This window comes from Amia ocellicauda, chromosome 21, assembly GCF_036373705.1.
Source record: "Amia ocellicauda isolate fAmiCal2 chromosome 21, fAmiCal2.hap1, whole genome shotgun sequence".
NCBI lineage: Eukaryota > Metazoa > Chordata > Actinopteri > Amiiformes > Amiidae > Amia > Amia ocellicauda.
Genome location: NC_089870.1, coordinates 15,700,308 through 15,716,419, shown reverse-complemented (window position 1 = coordinate 15,716,419; position 16,112 = coordinate 15,700,308). Strand labels below are relative to the sequence as shown.

Genomic DNA, 16,112 nt, shown 5'->3' with positions numbered 1-16,112 from the left:
CTGAATCCACTAAAGCCTCCTGAATGCAAAGTAGTAGAAACTCAGCACCATTTTAATCTCCGTTTGTAGGAGGGGGGGGGGGGGGAACTATAACATTAGACCAATTATTTTCTAGTTACTTGTTTTGTTCTTTTTACATGTAGGAGCATTTGTCCCCTCTGTAGATCACAATGGTGCTAAAGTATGGTTTTGCAAGTGAATCCCACCCTAAACAAGAACTTTGTAACGCTGAACATTCAGAACCCAGTGAGGACAGAGAACCATGTATTACAATAAACCCAGGAGACTTCAGTGGTTTCAGTGGTTCTTGAAAATTAAAATTAAGGAGAGACTGTAGAAGTCTGTTCTTTTAAATAAATATTACATTAACTCAATATGTAAAAGAAAACACCAAGGAAACCTCTTGGGACCCTGCAAAATAAAAATATATTTAAAAGAAAGTGACAAGGAACATTGTAGATAAAATAAAAGGAAAAAAAAAAAAAAAAAAAACAGGCCATCAAGAGGCCTTTTAGTTGATCTCCGAGTTGACCAGAGGGCATTTAGATCTCCTGTAGAATCAGAGCATTTATTAAACATAAAAAGAAGGCTAAATGAAGAGGTGAAGAAACTATGCTTACGATGCAAGAGCTGCAATTTCAGACTTTTTTTGATTTACAATTTTAAGCTTCACCTGAAGAGCCGACTCCAAACAGGGATCACATGGCCCCGGTCAAGAAGGCTTGAGACCAGGAGGGTGACCAATACAAGGAGGGAAGAAAAAAAAACAAAAAAAAACGGCAGGGTTTGTAGAGCACATCTGCAGTTAATCAGTTATCAGGGAAAAGAAAGCATGTTTAGATTACCAGTCCCACTTTTCAAGTGTCGTTTAACCATGTACTAATGGCAGCCCGTGGTGCAGTGCCCTCTTCCACATGTAGTAGGTCGAGCGAGGCGTGAGAGGGAAATAAGACCTGAACTCCTTGTATGTGGGAAAGGCCTTCTCTTCAAAGCGCTGCTGCAGGAACAGCTTGGCTTTGGCCTTGAAGTTTGCCAGGGCCACGACATCCATGACAAAGCCCACATTTGGCTCGGGAACTGTGTAACCAGACAGCGTTGCGTTATAGGGACCAAGAGACTGGCCGTTCAATTGTCCACTACTCTTCTCCAACGGGGGCACTTCTTCAGTTACCAGGATTGTCGGCTCCTCACAAACTGGGGGCTCGGGCAAACTAGCCTCCAAGGGCTTTTCCACTTTTTTGTCAGCGAGATCCTTCCTCCAGAACCAGTATGAACATGCAGAAATCGATGGATACTTCACTTTGAACTTGCAAAAGGACATTTTCCTCTTCTGAACCTGCATCTTTGCCTGGTCTCGGACTTTCTTCCTCCTGAGGAGAGAGAAGCGGATACTCTTCCGGCTACGCTTGTAAATGCTCACCCTGGAAACAGGCAAGAGGGTCTCAGTGGTCACCAGGGATGACTGTCTATTGGGACTGAGGATTTTATCAGCATCCAGGCTGTCTTCACTGCTCACAAACGCATCTCTAAAAGTGGGGTTGGCCATCAAGGCTTCCCTCCTCCAGTTGTAGTACGTTGACCTTGAAATGCCAGGGAAACTTCTGTTGAAATGTCTGTATGGAAGCAAAGTGTTCATTGCGATGCAGTTTTGCAAACACTTTTTGGCTTCTTGCATGAATGCGAGGTTCTGCGCTTTGTCTCCCGCAAGCTTCTCACTATTGACAGCTGGACTAGCACCATTGTCATGGCAGTACCGGAGATTTCCTTCAGGAGGTGACCAGCCTTCTTGCTCAAAGCTTTCGCCCGGACCCGAATCGTCTTTCTTTCCAGTCATCACAAAGTCAACCCCAGCAGCCAGCAGCTCATGCTTCCAGGCATAGTAGGTTGAGCGGGAGATTTCAGGGAAGAACTCTTTGAACTGATGAAGAGGTAGCAGCTTGCCCTCTGAATAGCAGGCCTGTAGAAAGTGTTTGGCCTCATACCGGGCAGCAGCTTTTTTTCTAACCTCCTGCGTCTGCTTCTTCCAGCGATAGAAGGTGCTCTTCGTGATGTTGTACCTATATTTTAGACTGGAGTAGGAGAGCTGTGGATCCTGGTTCAAAAGCTCCAGTGTCTTTAACGGAAGAGCATGGTGCTCCCCATTCGGAATCCATATCTGTAGGTCACGAGCCTTCACGATGGCTACAAAGTGCTGAGGTTTGAACACCGACATCGACTCCATTTCCCCGGACCACATGATGTGGAGCGTCATCGGGTCTGACTCCCGTGGCCAGGTTCTGGGCCGGATGAGGCGATTGAAGTATGGCCGGATCTTCAGGTTGTACATGGGATAAATAGAGTAGATGTTGCACTGAAGAACAGACGCCAGGGCATAAACATGCCACATGTTGGCAAATGAGCCAGGAAAACAGGACGCTTTCACATCTGCATCAAAGATGGCCTCCAGCACAACCATGGGCAGATTCAATTTCTCGGCTGACTCCTCCGTGCAGAGGGAAAACTTGGCAGCCTGCAGCATGACTTTGGAGTCGATCATTCCATTGAGATAGTAGCGTTTGCGCAGAAGCATCTCCACTACCGTTCGCACCTGAAGCTCCAAGCTGAGGCTGGTGTTCCCAACCAGCAAGGTGCTGGCAGCATCAAACAGAAGGTTACCGTCGCCTCTGCAGAACAATGGGAGCATGTCGCTGGGAGCGTCTTCTGGGTAAAGGCACCGGGCAGTCGCATCAACCTCCACTCCTGCTGCAAAGTCCCGACAGTGGGTCGCTGGCAGGAGGAATCCAGCGAGAGCCTGTTCCACAGCCAGGGCGACACTGACCAGCTGCCCCAGGCCAACGCAGTCTGTGGCATCCTGCAGCTCCCTCAGGACAGCCTGCACTATCTCACGTCTCTGAATCATCCCTGACAAAAAGGAGAGGGAAAACGATTAAGGGGCAAATATAAGCACTAATTCTGAATTGTTTTGCTTAAAAAAAAAAGGTACAAAAGGCTGCGAACAAATAATGTACCTGTATACATATACATTGCTCAATACATTCACTTGTTAAACTTAAGGTAAATTTAAACTGCAGCTTTTAGAGAGGTTCCTGTTCAATCTATGTAAACGTTTTAACAGTTTCAAATCAAGAACTTTCACAAAATGTAATTACAATAATTGTAAATGCTTATTTAAAATTCAGAAGTCTAGAATTAGGAACCAGGAATAAATCAAATAGACTTCTTAATTTTAAAAGCGTAAAGTGTGCAATGCTTCATTAACAAATTCCACTAAGACTCCGTGTATTGATCCAAGCACGCTTATTTTTTGCAGTCAGTTTAAAAAGTGAGATTAAACAAAAGTTTTGGAGAAACAAAAATGCCATTGGTTCCAATGGGAATCACTATTGTCCATCAACACCAATGTTTCTCAAAATATGCGTTCAATTACTTGTTTAGAAAGAAGCACACAATGTTTAAATCATGATTTGATTTATTCTGGGCCGTTTCGGGATTTGTTTTAAGGGCGGCCACGCTAAACTGCGTCCCTTATGGGCCAGTTAGTAAATATGAACCATTTTCAACAGGTTGCGTTACAAAAACAACGAATAAAATCTAAATAAAACAACAACACCCCGCCTCAAGAAAAAAAAATATATATTTATATATATATAATAATCTGGGATTAAGTCAATCATTAATAAACAAATACATACAGTTAAGGACTATCAGTCGAAATTGCGCACAAGTGCGGAGCGAGTTTTTAAAACCTTACCTGCATGGGTTTCAGGTGTCTAGTGAGGTGCACAGGTTTGAATGTCCACGGTGGTGTGAAGTTGAGATGGCTAAACTAAACAATCCCTTCTTAGAAATGATAATATGGGAGAAACCCCATGCTGCTGGTGGTTGTGGTCTGATCTGGGACAATGATCCGGTGAGATGGAGAGGTCCACACCGCACAATTTGGGGATTTGAAATGATGTCAGTGGTACCTCCCTCCAGGAAATTGTCAATCACCAGAATCTTTTTTTTTTTTTTTTGTTAAAACACCCCCTCTATCAGAGCAAGGGTCAATTTCAATGTGAAGTGTTAGAGCCATTGTGTTGGGACACTTGGTAAATAGGAGAAGATCTCGCCCATTGTCCTGCGTCGCTTGGTATTTAAACCAACTTGAAGATTAAGATGAGACGCTTTGAAAGATGCGTGTTTTTTTTTTTGCCGGGCTGAACCACGTGGAAATTAGATCTGATTCAGCACAGGACTGTGAGACGATATAATTGACGTTACGGGTTTAATCTCTGGATTATCAATTGCAATTGTTTGGTTGGATTTAAGCATGCTTGCCCTTTGTTGTCGGCATTGTTGGCAGCGCAAACCATTACACGCAGATCAATTACCATAAAGTAGATTAGTTAATTAGTGTGTTTGTTTTTCTTGCACATTAAGGAGTGTTTTTATCAAATACAATATTATAATTATCCATAGCAATTATGTGCACTTGAGCCTTTGGGATGCAAGTTTTAAATGGACTTGTAAACTATATGTAAACCCTAATTTTCCTTAGTCCATCCTAAGCAACCAATGGACATTTCCCAATAGGTCTGTGTGGAATCTAGAATGGACTGAGAACATTCCAGAACCTTAAAAATATCATCCAGCACTCTAGTCTTGCTCTAAGAAGGAGACTCATTCACTATAGGACCGTGTGGTGTGCAGTACAAAACAAAGACCAGACCAGAGGAAGAGTTATCTCAGACTGATATGATCTCGTTCTTGTAGCCAAAGAACACGTTGTGAAGAACACAGCCCCATTACACTTCAAAATAAATCTGAAAAGAATGTGTTCCAAATTAAAAGTGGATTCAAAGATACCAATCCATGAGTTATTTGACAGTTCTACAGTGATAATGCAATTGTAACATTTGAAAATCAATAGTTTGATGAATGGATGTTTTTATTGTTCTGTTTTTGAATTGAATTAACATTTTCACCTATTCATAGACACAGTCATTACAAACTTAATCTCAATCGGTAATGTTTTGGGAAACTATTAGCTAAAGGCAAGTTTCGACAAATTCACTTCCATTGCAGTTGAAATAAAGAGTTTATTTCAGTGACTAGTGATGAACCTTGGATGGCCGTGGAGGTGATATTATTTATATCTGGTATTCGCTGCAGCTGTAGCTGGGGGCGGGAGTGGGGGTGGTGGAGGAGGTTTGGTACAGTGTAGCTGATCTTGTTTTTCTGCAGAGTACTATTTCTAACACCTCTCCCAGTCTTTTGCATAAATAAAGTTCCCAATCAAAGCCTTTCTCCAGGGCCCTGTTGACACATACACACCCCGGGTCCCTGCACCGCAACCCTCTTCCCATATCTGCGGTCACTCTCAAGACAAACAGATCCCCTCCTCCTCTCTGCCTGCTCTTCTCAAGTGGCCTGTTTGCATGTGTCTGAGCTGTGCAGGGCTGGGTTTCGGCTCACAGCTGGACTCTTCAGACGAGCTGTTCTCCCTCCGTGTGAGTTTGTGTTAAAGATACGAATACAGCTTAAAAGGCTTCTCAAGGCCCGTCTGATACTGGGTCAGCCTGAGAGACAGGAGGCAGATTTGGCTTTCATGCATTTATTGTTTTTCGGGTGGTGTAATCATTTTCATCTCAAAGTTACATGCAATGCTACAGACACAGAAAAACACAGATACTGTATTCTGAGGTGAACACTGCCCAGTTATTCATATTTTCACCTTAGCCCAGTAGCCAACACACTGCATGAATAATGGTTGCTGTGTAAGCTGTTACTAGGTTGCTACATGCTGGTGTTTTGCATTCAAACATAATTACTTCATAGAGGGATTATTAAATATGTTTTTACGTGGCAGTCATTTGGCACCAGGTCTTTTCAAGAAACATTGCTAAAAAAAAAAAGAGATCGAAAAGAAGCTGCAAAGCCTTTACAAGGTTCTGAATTAGTTAATCAAATTTAGCACAAAGATATCAACGGCATTATTCGGAAGACTAATTTTGTGCGAGGCACTGTAATAGTTTTGCATAAAGCAGCCCTTGGGAGCATTCTTACATCTTCTGCGGGAGGGCCTTCATTTGGAAATAACTTCTGTTTTTTAATTAATTATTTGGCTTGTTTATGTTTATTTAATAAATTTGACTGCACAGATATTGGTGCGGGTGGACTAAAGGATGGTTAGGGGGAAGATCATAATTTTCATGCTCACCAGAGCCTCCCAGGATAACCAGTGAAGCAGTGATTGGTGGCAAGATCATTATTTTATTGCCTTAGAAATGACTATGGGGACAATGGATCAAAGACATTATAGCTTGGCATACTTTCTTTTCAGTGACATACCATTCCCCTTATTTCTTAATTTGTCTTTAAAAAAAAAACATAATTTCCTTAAAAGCTATTTAAAAAGATTACATTTATTGCAATCTTTAAGAATGATTTCTTTATGGCCATTTCAGGACTGTTTATGACCACAGCTTTTATCTCCCCTAATAGAGAACCAATAGGAAGCACATCAAATTTTGCCTTCAAAACAAAGTGCGTCTCCCCGCAGTTGGCTGTGCACCTCAGTGCATAAAAAAGCCCACAACTAGACAAAGCTGCAGGAGGTTTCTGTATAATGTGTATGAGCGCTTCCTGAATTGGCCTGAATCAGTAACATTGTCTCCTGACTGCCTAAGACTCCAGAAATCGCCCCCCACCTCCACCTTGGACAATTAAACACCTTAAGGGTGCAGATGAGATGCTGTGCACCACAGATTGTGAAGACAGAGGAGGGCAGGCTTAAAGTGTTGAAAATGCAAATGGTGCCACATTGGGATCGGCTCCAGCAGTCTGACGCACGCGGGGGGAGTGGGGGTGGCAGTCTTCAAAGGTCTCCGAGGCTGGGGCTGCAGATTGGAGAGTGGGCCTGAGACAAACCTGCCTCCTTTTGTTCTTGAGCTTGGCATTGTGAGTTTCTGGGTGGCGGGACAGGAATTTTACACTTAGAGTCTCACAGCAGGGCGTCTGTTCTCAGGGCTGTGTGTGTACAGTCTCCCTGCCCTTTGTTTCTGCAGTTTTACCTGTTCACCTAAAATAAAAATAGGCACTAGTCCCTTCAATGCCAGTGTGATTCTTTACTTTTCTAGTTGTTCTTTAATATTTTTTAGCTTGGCCCAAATTCTCCAATATATATATTTTTGTAACTATATTTATAAAACAATCTTTAAATACATAATTGCAAACAGCAAAAAGTTGTTGATTGACTATAAGACTGAGTCATATAAATTATAATTAACTAATATCTTCCAGATAGTCCCCAGGTGTGCAACAAACTGGAAATGATGACTGCTCCCCGTAGAGTGTCCTGATTTATAGTCCTAAATTAAATCACCATGCTCTCTAGACTAGAAGAGATACCGTAACTCGAGTTAAAATTAGAAACCCCATTCTCATTCTAAAACTAAACAATTATTAAAATTGATATCCATAATATTAAAACCATGTACACTATGCAACATTTAACAGGGCTTTCAAATTTTAATAAGGCAGGGACAATTATTAAATAAAACATGCTAATGAAGTCCTATAAGTAGTGACTGCAGGCTATGAGTGGCTACACTGAGAGAAAATGTAGTTACATAATGTTAGTAAGAATTATTCAAGAAGCATCTGCCAATGGGAGAATAATCTTAAAATAAAACCTAAAATAAATGTTGTTTTACTAAATGTTTTTCACTTGAGACTAAATACCCTCATTGCTTCTGTCTAAACTAGAATTCACTTAGGCCTACTCATCCTTTAATATTATATTTGACTATTTAAGTCGTTTTTAAATCATAATCCTAAAATTATATTCCTGCAAGATAGATGGATGTGACACGCAGAATATCCATTGAATATCAGTAACTTCTGCATTCATAAGTAGTAAGTCGTGTTGCTTTGTTCAGAGCTAATATTAAGTAATGGAAATTGTGTATTGTGTTACCCTGCGCCTTCTAACACAGTAAGAGCTGAAACAATACCTGTTGTGACCGACAGAGGGCAGCCCATCTTCAGAGCGGGTTTGGACGGGATTTGTGGCCGCTCTTGATTCAGTGGGTTTCAGAAACTCCTCGACCATGTGAAACACGTTATAAACACTGCAGCGAGCGTCCGGTGCGGGTTGCTGGGATTACTTTTTGTAATTAATAAATCATTACGGGAAAAAGGGCGATGTTTTGGTCGTCCTGGGTGTGTGCTTTTGCGGAAACCGTGATCGTTTCCAGGGCTATTTCCTGTTTGCGGGAGCACGCCTGTCACATGTGTTCATACCGCAGATGGCGAAGTGTTTACGGTGACTGCCTGTCAGAGAGGCACGTAGCCCGCGCACTTGTTTTAACCATGCAAGACAGCCACGGTGCACCGGCTCTGTGAAACTGGATGACTGCACTTCTGTTTGGATATTTAGTCTTTTTACTCAACCAAATGCCGCACATCAAAGCATCAAATGCACGCAAAAGCAAAAGGTAGGACGTGTTAATATCATCTGGTTTGCTTTTGGAAGTGTCAATGCTAATCGTGACGTGATTTATACTTTTCATTGCACTCACAATTAATACAATTACTCCAAAGTCATTCATAATATTGTGCAATATGTCGTAGCAATTGCTAGTAAGGCAAAATGTAAGTAAATGTATTACTTATGATCAGTAAACGAAACCAATACTAATTGTGGAGTAATAACTAACTACTTACTATATTGAACAAGTCCTTTAAATTAATACCGGATAAGTAATTGAAGTAATGCAGCTGTCGACACAATCCTGATCGAACTAAATCCATGTCAATTTGCAGTAATGAGAAGAGAGTAAATAATAGTAATGTTTTAATTGTAAAATAAAAATACTAAGTGATTTATTTGTGTGTGTATATATACAGGTACTGAAAACCACTTTGATTTTCAGTAGTAAAACAAACCCAAAACCCTATTGTTTTTATTACCTGGTTTAAAGAGAGGTTTTTAAAAAGTACACACTTGTGGTCTGTATTCAGACTCTGACCAGGGTCATTGTGACCTCAGGAAGTTGTGTCATAAGAGAGCTGCTGATAAGGCATGTCTCTAGTCTTGGGTAAATCAGTGTTAGAATCCAAAATGGATGGATCTTCCTTTCTAAGGCTGATGCTTACAAAGCCACGCTTGTAAAAGGTTCAGATGCTTTCAGGACCTGTGGGTAATCCACAACTAGTACTGTGACAAACTTGCATTTTGCATTTCCAGACCAAAACTGGACCTTCAGTTCCTGCAGAGGTTTGGTGGCATTCAGAGAATCCTGTTCCCCTCCTGGTCCTCCCAGAATGCACTGATGTTCGCCACGCTGCTGTTTGTCACTCTCCTTGGTACGCGTGTCTGATCCTGGTACCTTGACGGTGAAATCCATTGTTTTGTTAAAATGTCTGAACGCTCAATCATAATGTAGGAAACGGTTGAGTCCAACTTCTTAGTTTGTATCCTATTGATACTTTGTTCCCAAAATATGTTGTTCCACACCCCCAAAACTTTTTGTGTAACTAAGTGACACCTGTGACTAGTGCTTAATGCTCCTAGTTCTTCAATTTCAAGTCTGATCTGGAATTAGATATCATGGACTGAATTGTTTAAATACCTGTGAGGTTTGCAATGCTGTAATCAAAGCTGGCAGTCTTCTATGGAATAGGGGTGAGAGTTGATAAGGAAAGGAAAGTAGTAGAGATTAAAAAACAACAACAACATTAAAACGTTTTTTATAATTATTCTAATGAGTTATTCCAATTGTGCTTTCCAGAGCAGCTAATTATCTACCAGGTCGGGGTCATTCCGAGCAAGTACTATGAAGCCTTATCTGACAAGGACCTTGGTGGATTTAAAGCCCTCACAGTGGTTGCGATCCTCTTAATTGTATTGAACTCCACGGTGAGTAAACGGGCACATCTTTGCAAATGCTGATAAACACACGGTTTCGAATTCGAAGCCAGTACATCCAGTTTCTTTTCAAGCTGCGATTTCTTTTCTGAGCCCTGTCTTCACGCCTGTGCTCAGCTGACCCGCTCACTCATTAGAGTCTGCTCTGGTGGGGTCTCGTGGTGTCTGTGCGCTCCTGCTGCTTTTTATTGGTGTTTAATTCGCCGGCTAATGTTTACGAGCCAGAAAACGACTCCTTTATCTAATTAGGTGAATAGATAGTTCGTAGTAAGTTGTTAAGGGCTTAGAAATTCTGTGGCCCTGGAGAAATTTAGCCATATACCACTGATTTAATTAGTCAATGTGTTATGAAATAGTTTCCTGGTATAAAACACAGCTTTGATTTAGACTGATACCAGAGCATTTGATGTTTAGCTTCTTTTAAAATAGGCTACACTATCATGAGAAGCTATTTGGTGGTGTTAAAAGGCACAGAAGCCTACAGCAATGACTGACACTGTGGTTTGCTCTGCCAGCTGAAGAGTCTGGACCAGTACATCTCGAGCCTGATGTATGTGAGCTGGCGGAAGAGCCTGACGGAGCACCTGCACCGCGATTACTTCCAGGGCAGAGTGTACTACACCCTAAACGTGCTGCGCAAGGATATAGACAACCCGTACGTCTCCGAAGCACGCGGTCACTGCATTCCCATCGAGCCGTCCGCAGAACGCCACACCCCTGCTGTACATCCACAAGCACCAGGGCAGGGCTATAACAATCATAGACATACAATATTATACCATCTCACAAGGGAAACGTCCCTATTCAAAATCATTGACACATTACTGCGAATAAAACACCCAGACTGGAGAATCCTCAGGCCAGTGATCACTCTCTGTGTTTCAGAGACCAGCGGATCAGTCAGGATACGGAGAGGTTGTGTAAGCAGATGAGCACCATGGCCAGCAGGCTGATTGTGTCTCCGTTCACTCTGTCCTATTACACCTACCAGTGTTTCTACAGGTAAGACTGCTATATAATTTACAGAAGCGGGTACCCAAACGCAGTGTCGGAAGCATTGTGGCAGTTTTTCTCGGCCTGGATGACTGTTTACCCTACGCGGCGTGTGCTGCGTGTCTGCGTAGGTGCAATGCTTTTGTCTTTCCCCTAAACATCACAAATCTGTGTTTGGCAGCACTGGCTGGATGGGGCCTGTGAGTATTTTCGGCTACTTTGTCATCGGGACCATCGTGAACAAAGTGCTGATGGGCCCCATTGTGTCGACACTGGTCGAGCAGGAAAAACTGGAAGGGGATTTCAGGTGAGAGTGATCGATTCATTCTCGGAAGTATTTCTGTCCGCATGTTTCACAACTGCTGAGTCATCTCTGCCTGTGGTCTGTCTTGTAGGTTCAAACACATGCAGATCCGGGTCAACGCGGAGTCGGCAGCTTTCTACAGGTCGGCATCCTAGATAAGTGATACAAGTCTGGAACATCTGTCAGTTAATATGGATTGCCCTAGTCAGACAACGGTGAAATAAACAATCGCAGTCCCGTACAGGGAATGCTTCACACAGAGACAGGCTGTGAACCAGTGAGTTGATCCTGGCTGTGCTCTCTGCAGGGCAGGGAAGGTGGAGCACATGAGGACCGACAGGAGACTGCAGACCCTCCTGCACACCCAGAGGAACCTGATGAACAAAGAGTTCCTGTTGTACAGTAAGAATCAGGACAGCACTGGGGCGGCTGGGAAGGGATATGGAGGTCACCGCATAAGGGGACAATGTGTGCTACCCGGTAAAGCTTTTCTGAAAGCGTGGCGCCCCCATCATGGCTCCTTTTACCTCTTCCTCTCTGCAGTTGGAGTGAACACTTTCGACTACCTGGGCAGCATCCTGAGCTACATAGTGATCGCCATTCCCATATTTGCCGGAGTGTTCAACAGCCTGACCCCCGGCGAGCTGAGCGCACTTATTAGCAAGGTGTGTAGAGCTGCAGGAGAAAACGGCATGGTTTATGGTTTGGTTGTATCTACAGAATGAATACATCTCTTTTAAGGGCCCTGATGGTCCACTAGAAAGTGTTAAAGCACAGTCTTACCTGTCTCTCTGGTGACTTGCAGCTGCACTTCTCTCCAGTCTCCATTAGAAGGCAACATTGCCACAGAGATGGCAGAAATATCCACAGAACTCCATCAGAAGGCTTCTGTGATGGGAGGTTACAGTTCAGCTGGATTTTTTTTCCATTTGCTTGCAATTGACTTTTTCACTCCTCTTCCCAGAATGCCTTTGTCTCCATTTACTTGATCAATGGCTTCAGCCAGCTAATAGACCTGTCCACCACAGTGTCTGATGTGGCCGGATATACTCACAGGTAACCCCTCACACACTCACTGCCCCGCCACTTCACAACAAAGCATCTCTGCTGCATCATCATTATCTGTTTAATTAACATATTACTACCACTGTTTATAGTATTATAGCTACCCCTTTATTACATGGAGTGCATTAATGCATAGCCAGATAAAGAGATGTTTGCATCGTCATTCTAACAACGCGTCTGAATGTATTTTTAACCCCTTCAGAACTAGGATGAGTTTCTCTTTTGCTTGTAAGCCATGCTCTGAAGGCAGGCTGTGTTTGTGTGATGGCAGGATCGGGGAGCTCAGGGAGGTGATGGAGGACATCATTAAGAAGCAGTGTGACTACGATCCCACGTCGGGGGAGTCCTTCGACTTTGACAGGTAGGAGAGAACATCAGTTACAGCACAATTTTAGAGCAAATACATGAGTAGCTGGCTGAGAGGATGGTCTGTGCTTACTGCTTACTGGACACGTCCATGTCTTTCTCCACCTTCAGTGATGTGGAGCACCGGGCCAACTCCACAGACACGGCATTCATTCTGGACCGGCTGTCCTACAAGTCACCCTTCTCTGACGAGCTGCTGGTGAAAGAGCTCAGCTTGAAAGTCACTCAGGGGAACAGCCTGCTGGTGGTGGGGAACACTGGCACTGGAAAGACCTCCCTACTGAGGGTCCTCAACAGGCTGTGGGAGAGTTCAAGCGGTACGATCACTGTTCTTTGGCACTCCCCAACCTCCGTCCACTGCGTTTCACAGGCGTTTGCCGCCGGCACACAGCTGTCTCACTGCCTTGTCTTCTAGGCTACGTGGAGATGACTTCCTGTTTTGGGCCTCGGGGGATTCTCTTCCTGCCGCAGAAGCCCTACCTCACCGATGGGACCCTGAGGGAGCAGGTATGGGAGGGTCTTGTAAACACCTCTACACTGGTGTTCATCTCTTAACTATAGTGTGGCCACTATCACTTTCCCCTCTGCTAAAATACAGGCTTCATGCTTTTTAAGGAATTGTAGGATTTCTTCTTCAAGAATATCAAACACAGCCTCTCCAGTTAGAATTTGTACATGACATTATGCAAAATATAAGACACACTGTTTACACTGTATGCATAGTTTCCGAATAAACGTTTTTCATACGTCTATATAGTATGCCTTATTTGCAATCCTGCATGTATGTATTTAACCGAGTTAATGGGTCAGTAAAGTGCATTTCCTCATTGTTCAACAGGTTATCTATCCTTTGAAGGACATTTACCCTGTCGCAGGTATGCCACATGATCTCAGATACAAATGTTGCTGCATTTTAATTTTGCACACCCCCTGACAAACTGTACGTGATGGGAACCTTTTTCTGTAGGTTCTCCCGATGATGAGAGAATAATGCGATTTCTAGAGCTGGCAGGAGTGGTGAGTGTCTAGTTAAGACCTAAACTTCAGTTTTATCATGATTTATTATCTTTTATTTATTTATTAGATCGCTCCCATTCACCGTAGCATTTCTGTATCGATATATTTTGCAGGAGAGTCTCTTGAAAAGGACGGGCGGATTGGATGAGAAAGTCGACTGGAACTGGTGAGACTTAAAACGATTATTGACGCGGAGGTGAGTAAGGAGCTAGACGATATTAGAAGACTGTAATTGTTGTTGTTTGTACAGGTATGATGTTTTATCACCTGGTGAGATGCAGAGGCTGTGCTTTGCCCGACTTTTCTATCTACAGCCGAAATACGCAGGTAAAAATCTGCATACTTTAAAGAAAGTTACGTTTTTTAAATTTAAGTTAATACATGCAAATGAATGCATAGAGCGTCTATGAAAATAATAACCAGATATCCTTATAAGTTGTGAGGCCTTAATTGGAGAAGGGATCCAAATTACATTACCCAGAAGGCCATTTTGCACGGGAAAATTATGATCTCTGAAACTTCAGTAAACCCAGACTGGGTGAGGGATTCTCTATACAACATTGGCAACCCAACAGCTATTGAGTAGTGACCCGGCGTGGAATTATATATCCTGCCTGTGTCACTAGGGGCTTTAGTGCTGGTCTGTACTGTAAATCCCATTAAAAACACACAAAAAAAGGGGTAGACCAGCAGTAAAAACTCTTTAGTGGGTCTTTGCCATCAGACTGAGACAGTGGCCTGGGGCAGTGCTCAGGTGCTCAGTGGACGCCGTGTCTGTGTTGCAGTGCTCGATGAGGCGACCAGTGCCCTGACCGAGGAGGCGGAGGAGCAGCTGTACCGCGCGTGCAAGCAGCTGGGCATGACGCTCATCAGCCTGGGCCACCGCAGCAGCCTGGACAAGGTATCGAGCCACGGTCGCATCGTCAACACCTCACAGAAGCGTTTTCTCCCAAGCATAACAGACAAATATTTAACGATTAATCAGCAAATTGTAGATTACATATTTTCATACTTCTAGGCATGAGTTGGCTTCTAATACAATGGCTTCTTTCGGGAGCCTCAGTCTCAAGAAAAAATAAGAAACGGCCCCTTGCTGGGTAGACATTATTGCTGCATTAATAATTTCCAGTCAGTTCTCCATATCTAGATCTGGTTTAATATCTGACTGAGGGTTCTGGGCCATGATTATATGTTTTACTGTACTTTAGCGGTTAATGTTATTAAAGGATTAACCAGGGGGAGAAGCCGTAGCTCATGGAAGAAACGGACCAATCAGACGTCTCCGTTTTTATTGCTTTGCAGTATCACGAGTGGAAGCTGAGGCTCTGTGGAGGAGGGCGATGGGAGCTGACCAAACTGAAGAATGAGTGAACAGCATTGTGGGATACGATAACCGTGCGAACAATAAAGGCATTGTGATCCTACCGAAGGGAAATTACTGCAGTACTCACTGGATGGGTAGAAACTTGGGAATATAGACTGGAATATATTCACATATTGCATGTTTTTTACATGTTTACAATGATTGCATTTATCTGACTTCTCACAGATTTCGTTTTTATTAAAGATTGCTTGTCATACGGATACTGTCTTATGTAGTCATTAGTTTGGTAGTTATACTCAAGTGGCAGTTGGTTATTATAATAGTGCAGGAGAAAGGTCTTAAAAATGGCTGTAGGTATATTAGCGTACTGGTATTGTTTGATATAAAAGCCACAAATAACTACCTGATCCTGCCTTCTACACCGAAGAGGCCCATTTTAATGACATCACTGAGGTCACACACTTACAGGAAGATCACGCTCAAATACACTCTCAGCATATTATTGGATATCCAGCAAACACATTTAATGAATCCCAATGAGACTGGAAGCTTTTCATAATCTCTGCCAAGTGGTTCTCTCAGTGGTCATTAAAACTGAAATAATGATGTCTGACCTTAATCTGTACATGCGATCAGGATGTTTCTTTTAAAGAGCACTAGAACTGGGCACATTTAACTGGCAAGCCTTTTATAATAAGCATCCTTCACTCCACTGTAATTATACACAAAGCAACACAGTATTAACAATATAGTTCATATATAAGGCACATGACAAACCTGTATTTCCTACCTTTCCATATATATTTATGCTTTTGATTTATTTTTTGTTCCAGAGGAATTATGTGTATGTTTCATGGGAGTCATAACCATTGAATCCAGACGCTAATGACTTGTCATTATCAGGGCAATTTGGTTTCAGCAACATCACACTTGAATATGCTAGCAGTATGAATATAAATGAGTGTAGAAATAGGTATGGGGATGCAATTAACATCATTAACTATAAAAATTCCAATTAACACCCAATTTCCTAATGAGATCAATCATCTTATGTGCTTGCAATAGTCATGACCTAAACATCTTAACGTTTTTCTTGGAAAGGATTGCTATAGCAGTGTTTTCCAATTGCA

At 42.7% G+C, this 16,112-nt stretch overlaps 2 protein-coding genes across 2 annotated transcripts; one reads left to right on the top strand and one right to left on the bottom strand.

Moving 5' to 3' along the window:
• Window positions 1-513: 513 nt before the first annotated feature.
• On the bottom strand, window positions 514-2,899 carry vrtn (vertebrae development associated). The gene has a single exon (XM_066694292.1). It carries the CDS (start codon window positions 2,897-2,899, stop codon window positions 869-871), a length of 2,031 nt encoding a protein of 676 aa, XP_066550389.1. The 3' UTR covers window positions 514-868.
• Window positions 2,900-8,085: 5,186 nt separating this feature from the next.
• On the top strand, window positions 8,086-15,242 carry abcd4 (ATP-binding cassette, sub-family D (ALD), member 4). The gene is made up of 19 exons (XM_066694464.1): window positions 8,086-8,480; window positions 9,233-9,351; window positions 9,777-9,904; window positions 10,429-10,568; window positions 10,799-10,915; window positions 11,088-11,213; window positions 11,302-11,352; window positions 11,518-11,612; window positions 11,754-11,875; window positions 12,175-12,266; window positions 12,547-12,636; window positions 12,753-12,958; window positions 13,057-13,148; window positions 13,480-13,516; window positions 13,609-13,658; window positions 13,772-13,824; window positions 13,909-13,985; window positions 14,444-14,559; window positions 14,961-15,242. The coding sequence occupies exons 1-19, from the start codon at window positions 8,395-8,397 to the stop codon at window positions 15,027-15,029; spliced, it is 1,866 nt and encodes a 621-aa protein (XP_066550561.1). The 5' UTR covers window positions 8,086-8,394; the 3' UTR covers window positions 15,030-15,242.
• The last annotated feature ends 870 nt before the right edge of the window (window positions 15,243-16,112 follow it).

Coding starts and splice junctions, on each gene's coding strand:
- vrtn (XM_066694292.1), bottom strand. CDS start 2,899: ATGATTCAGAGACGTGAGATAGTGCAGGCTGTCCTGAGGGAGCTGCAG.
- abcd4 (XM_066694464.1), top strand. CDS start 8,395: ATGACTGCACTTCTGTTTGGATATTTAGTCTTTTTACTCAACCAAATG. Junction 11,214..11,301: donor AAACTGGAAGGGGATTTCAG/GTGAGAGTGATC, acceptor TCTGTCTTGTAG/GTTCAAACACATGCAGATCC. Junction 13,517..13,608: donor GGACATTTACCCTGTCGCAG/GTATGCCACATG, acceptor CTTTTTCTGTAG/GTTCTCCCGATGATGAGAGA.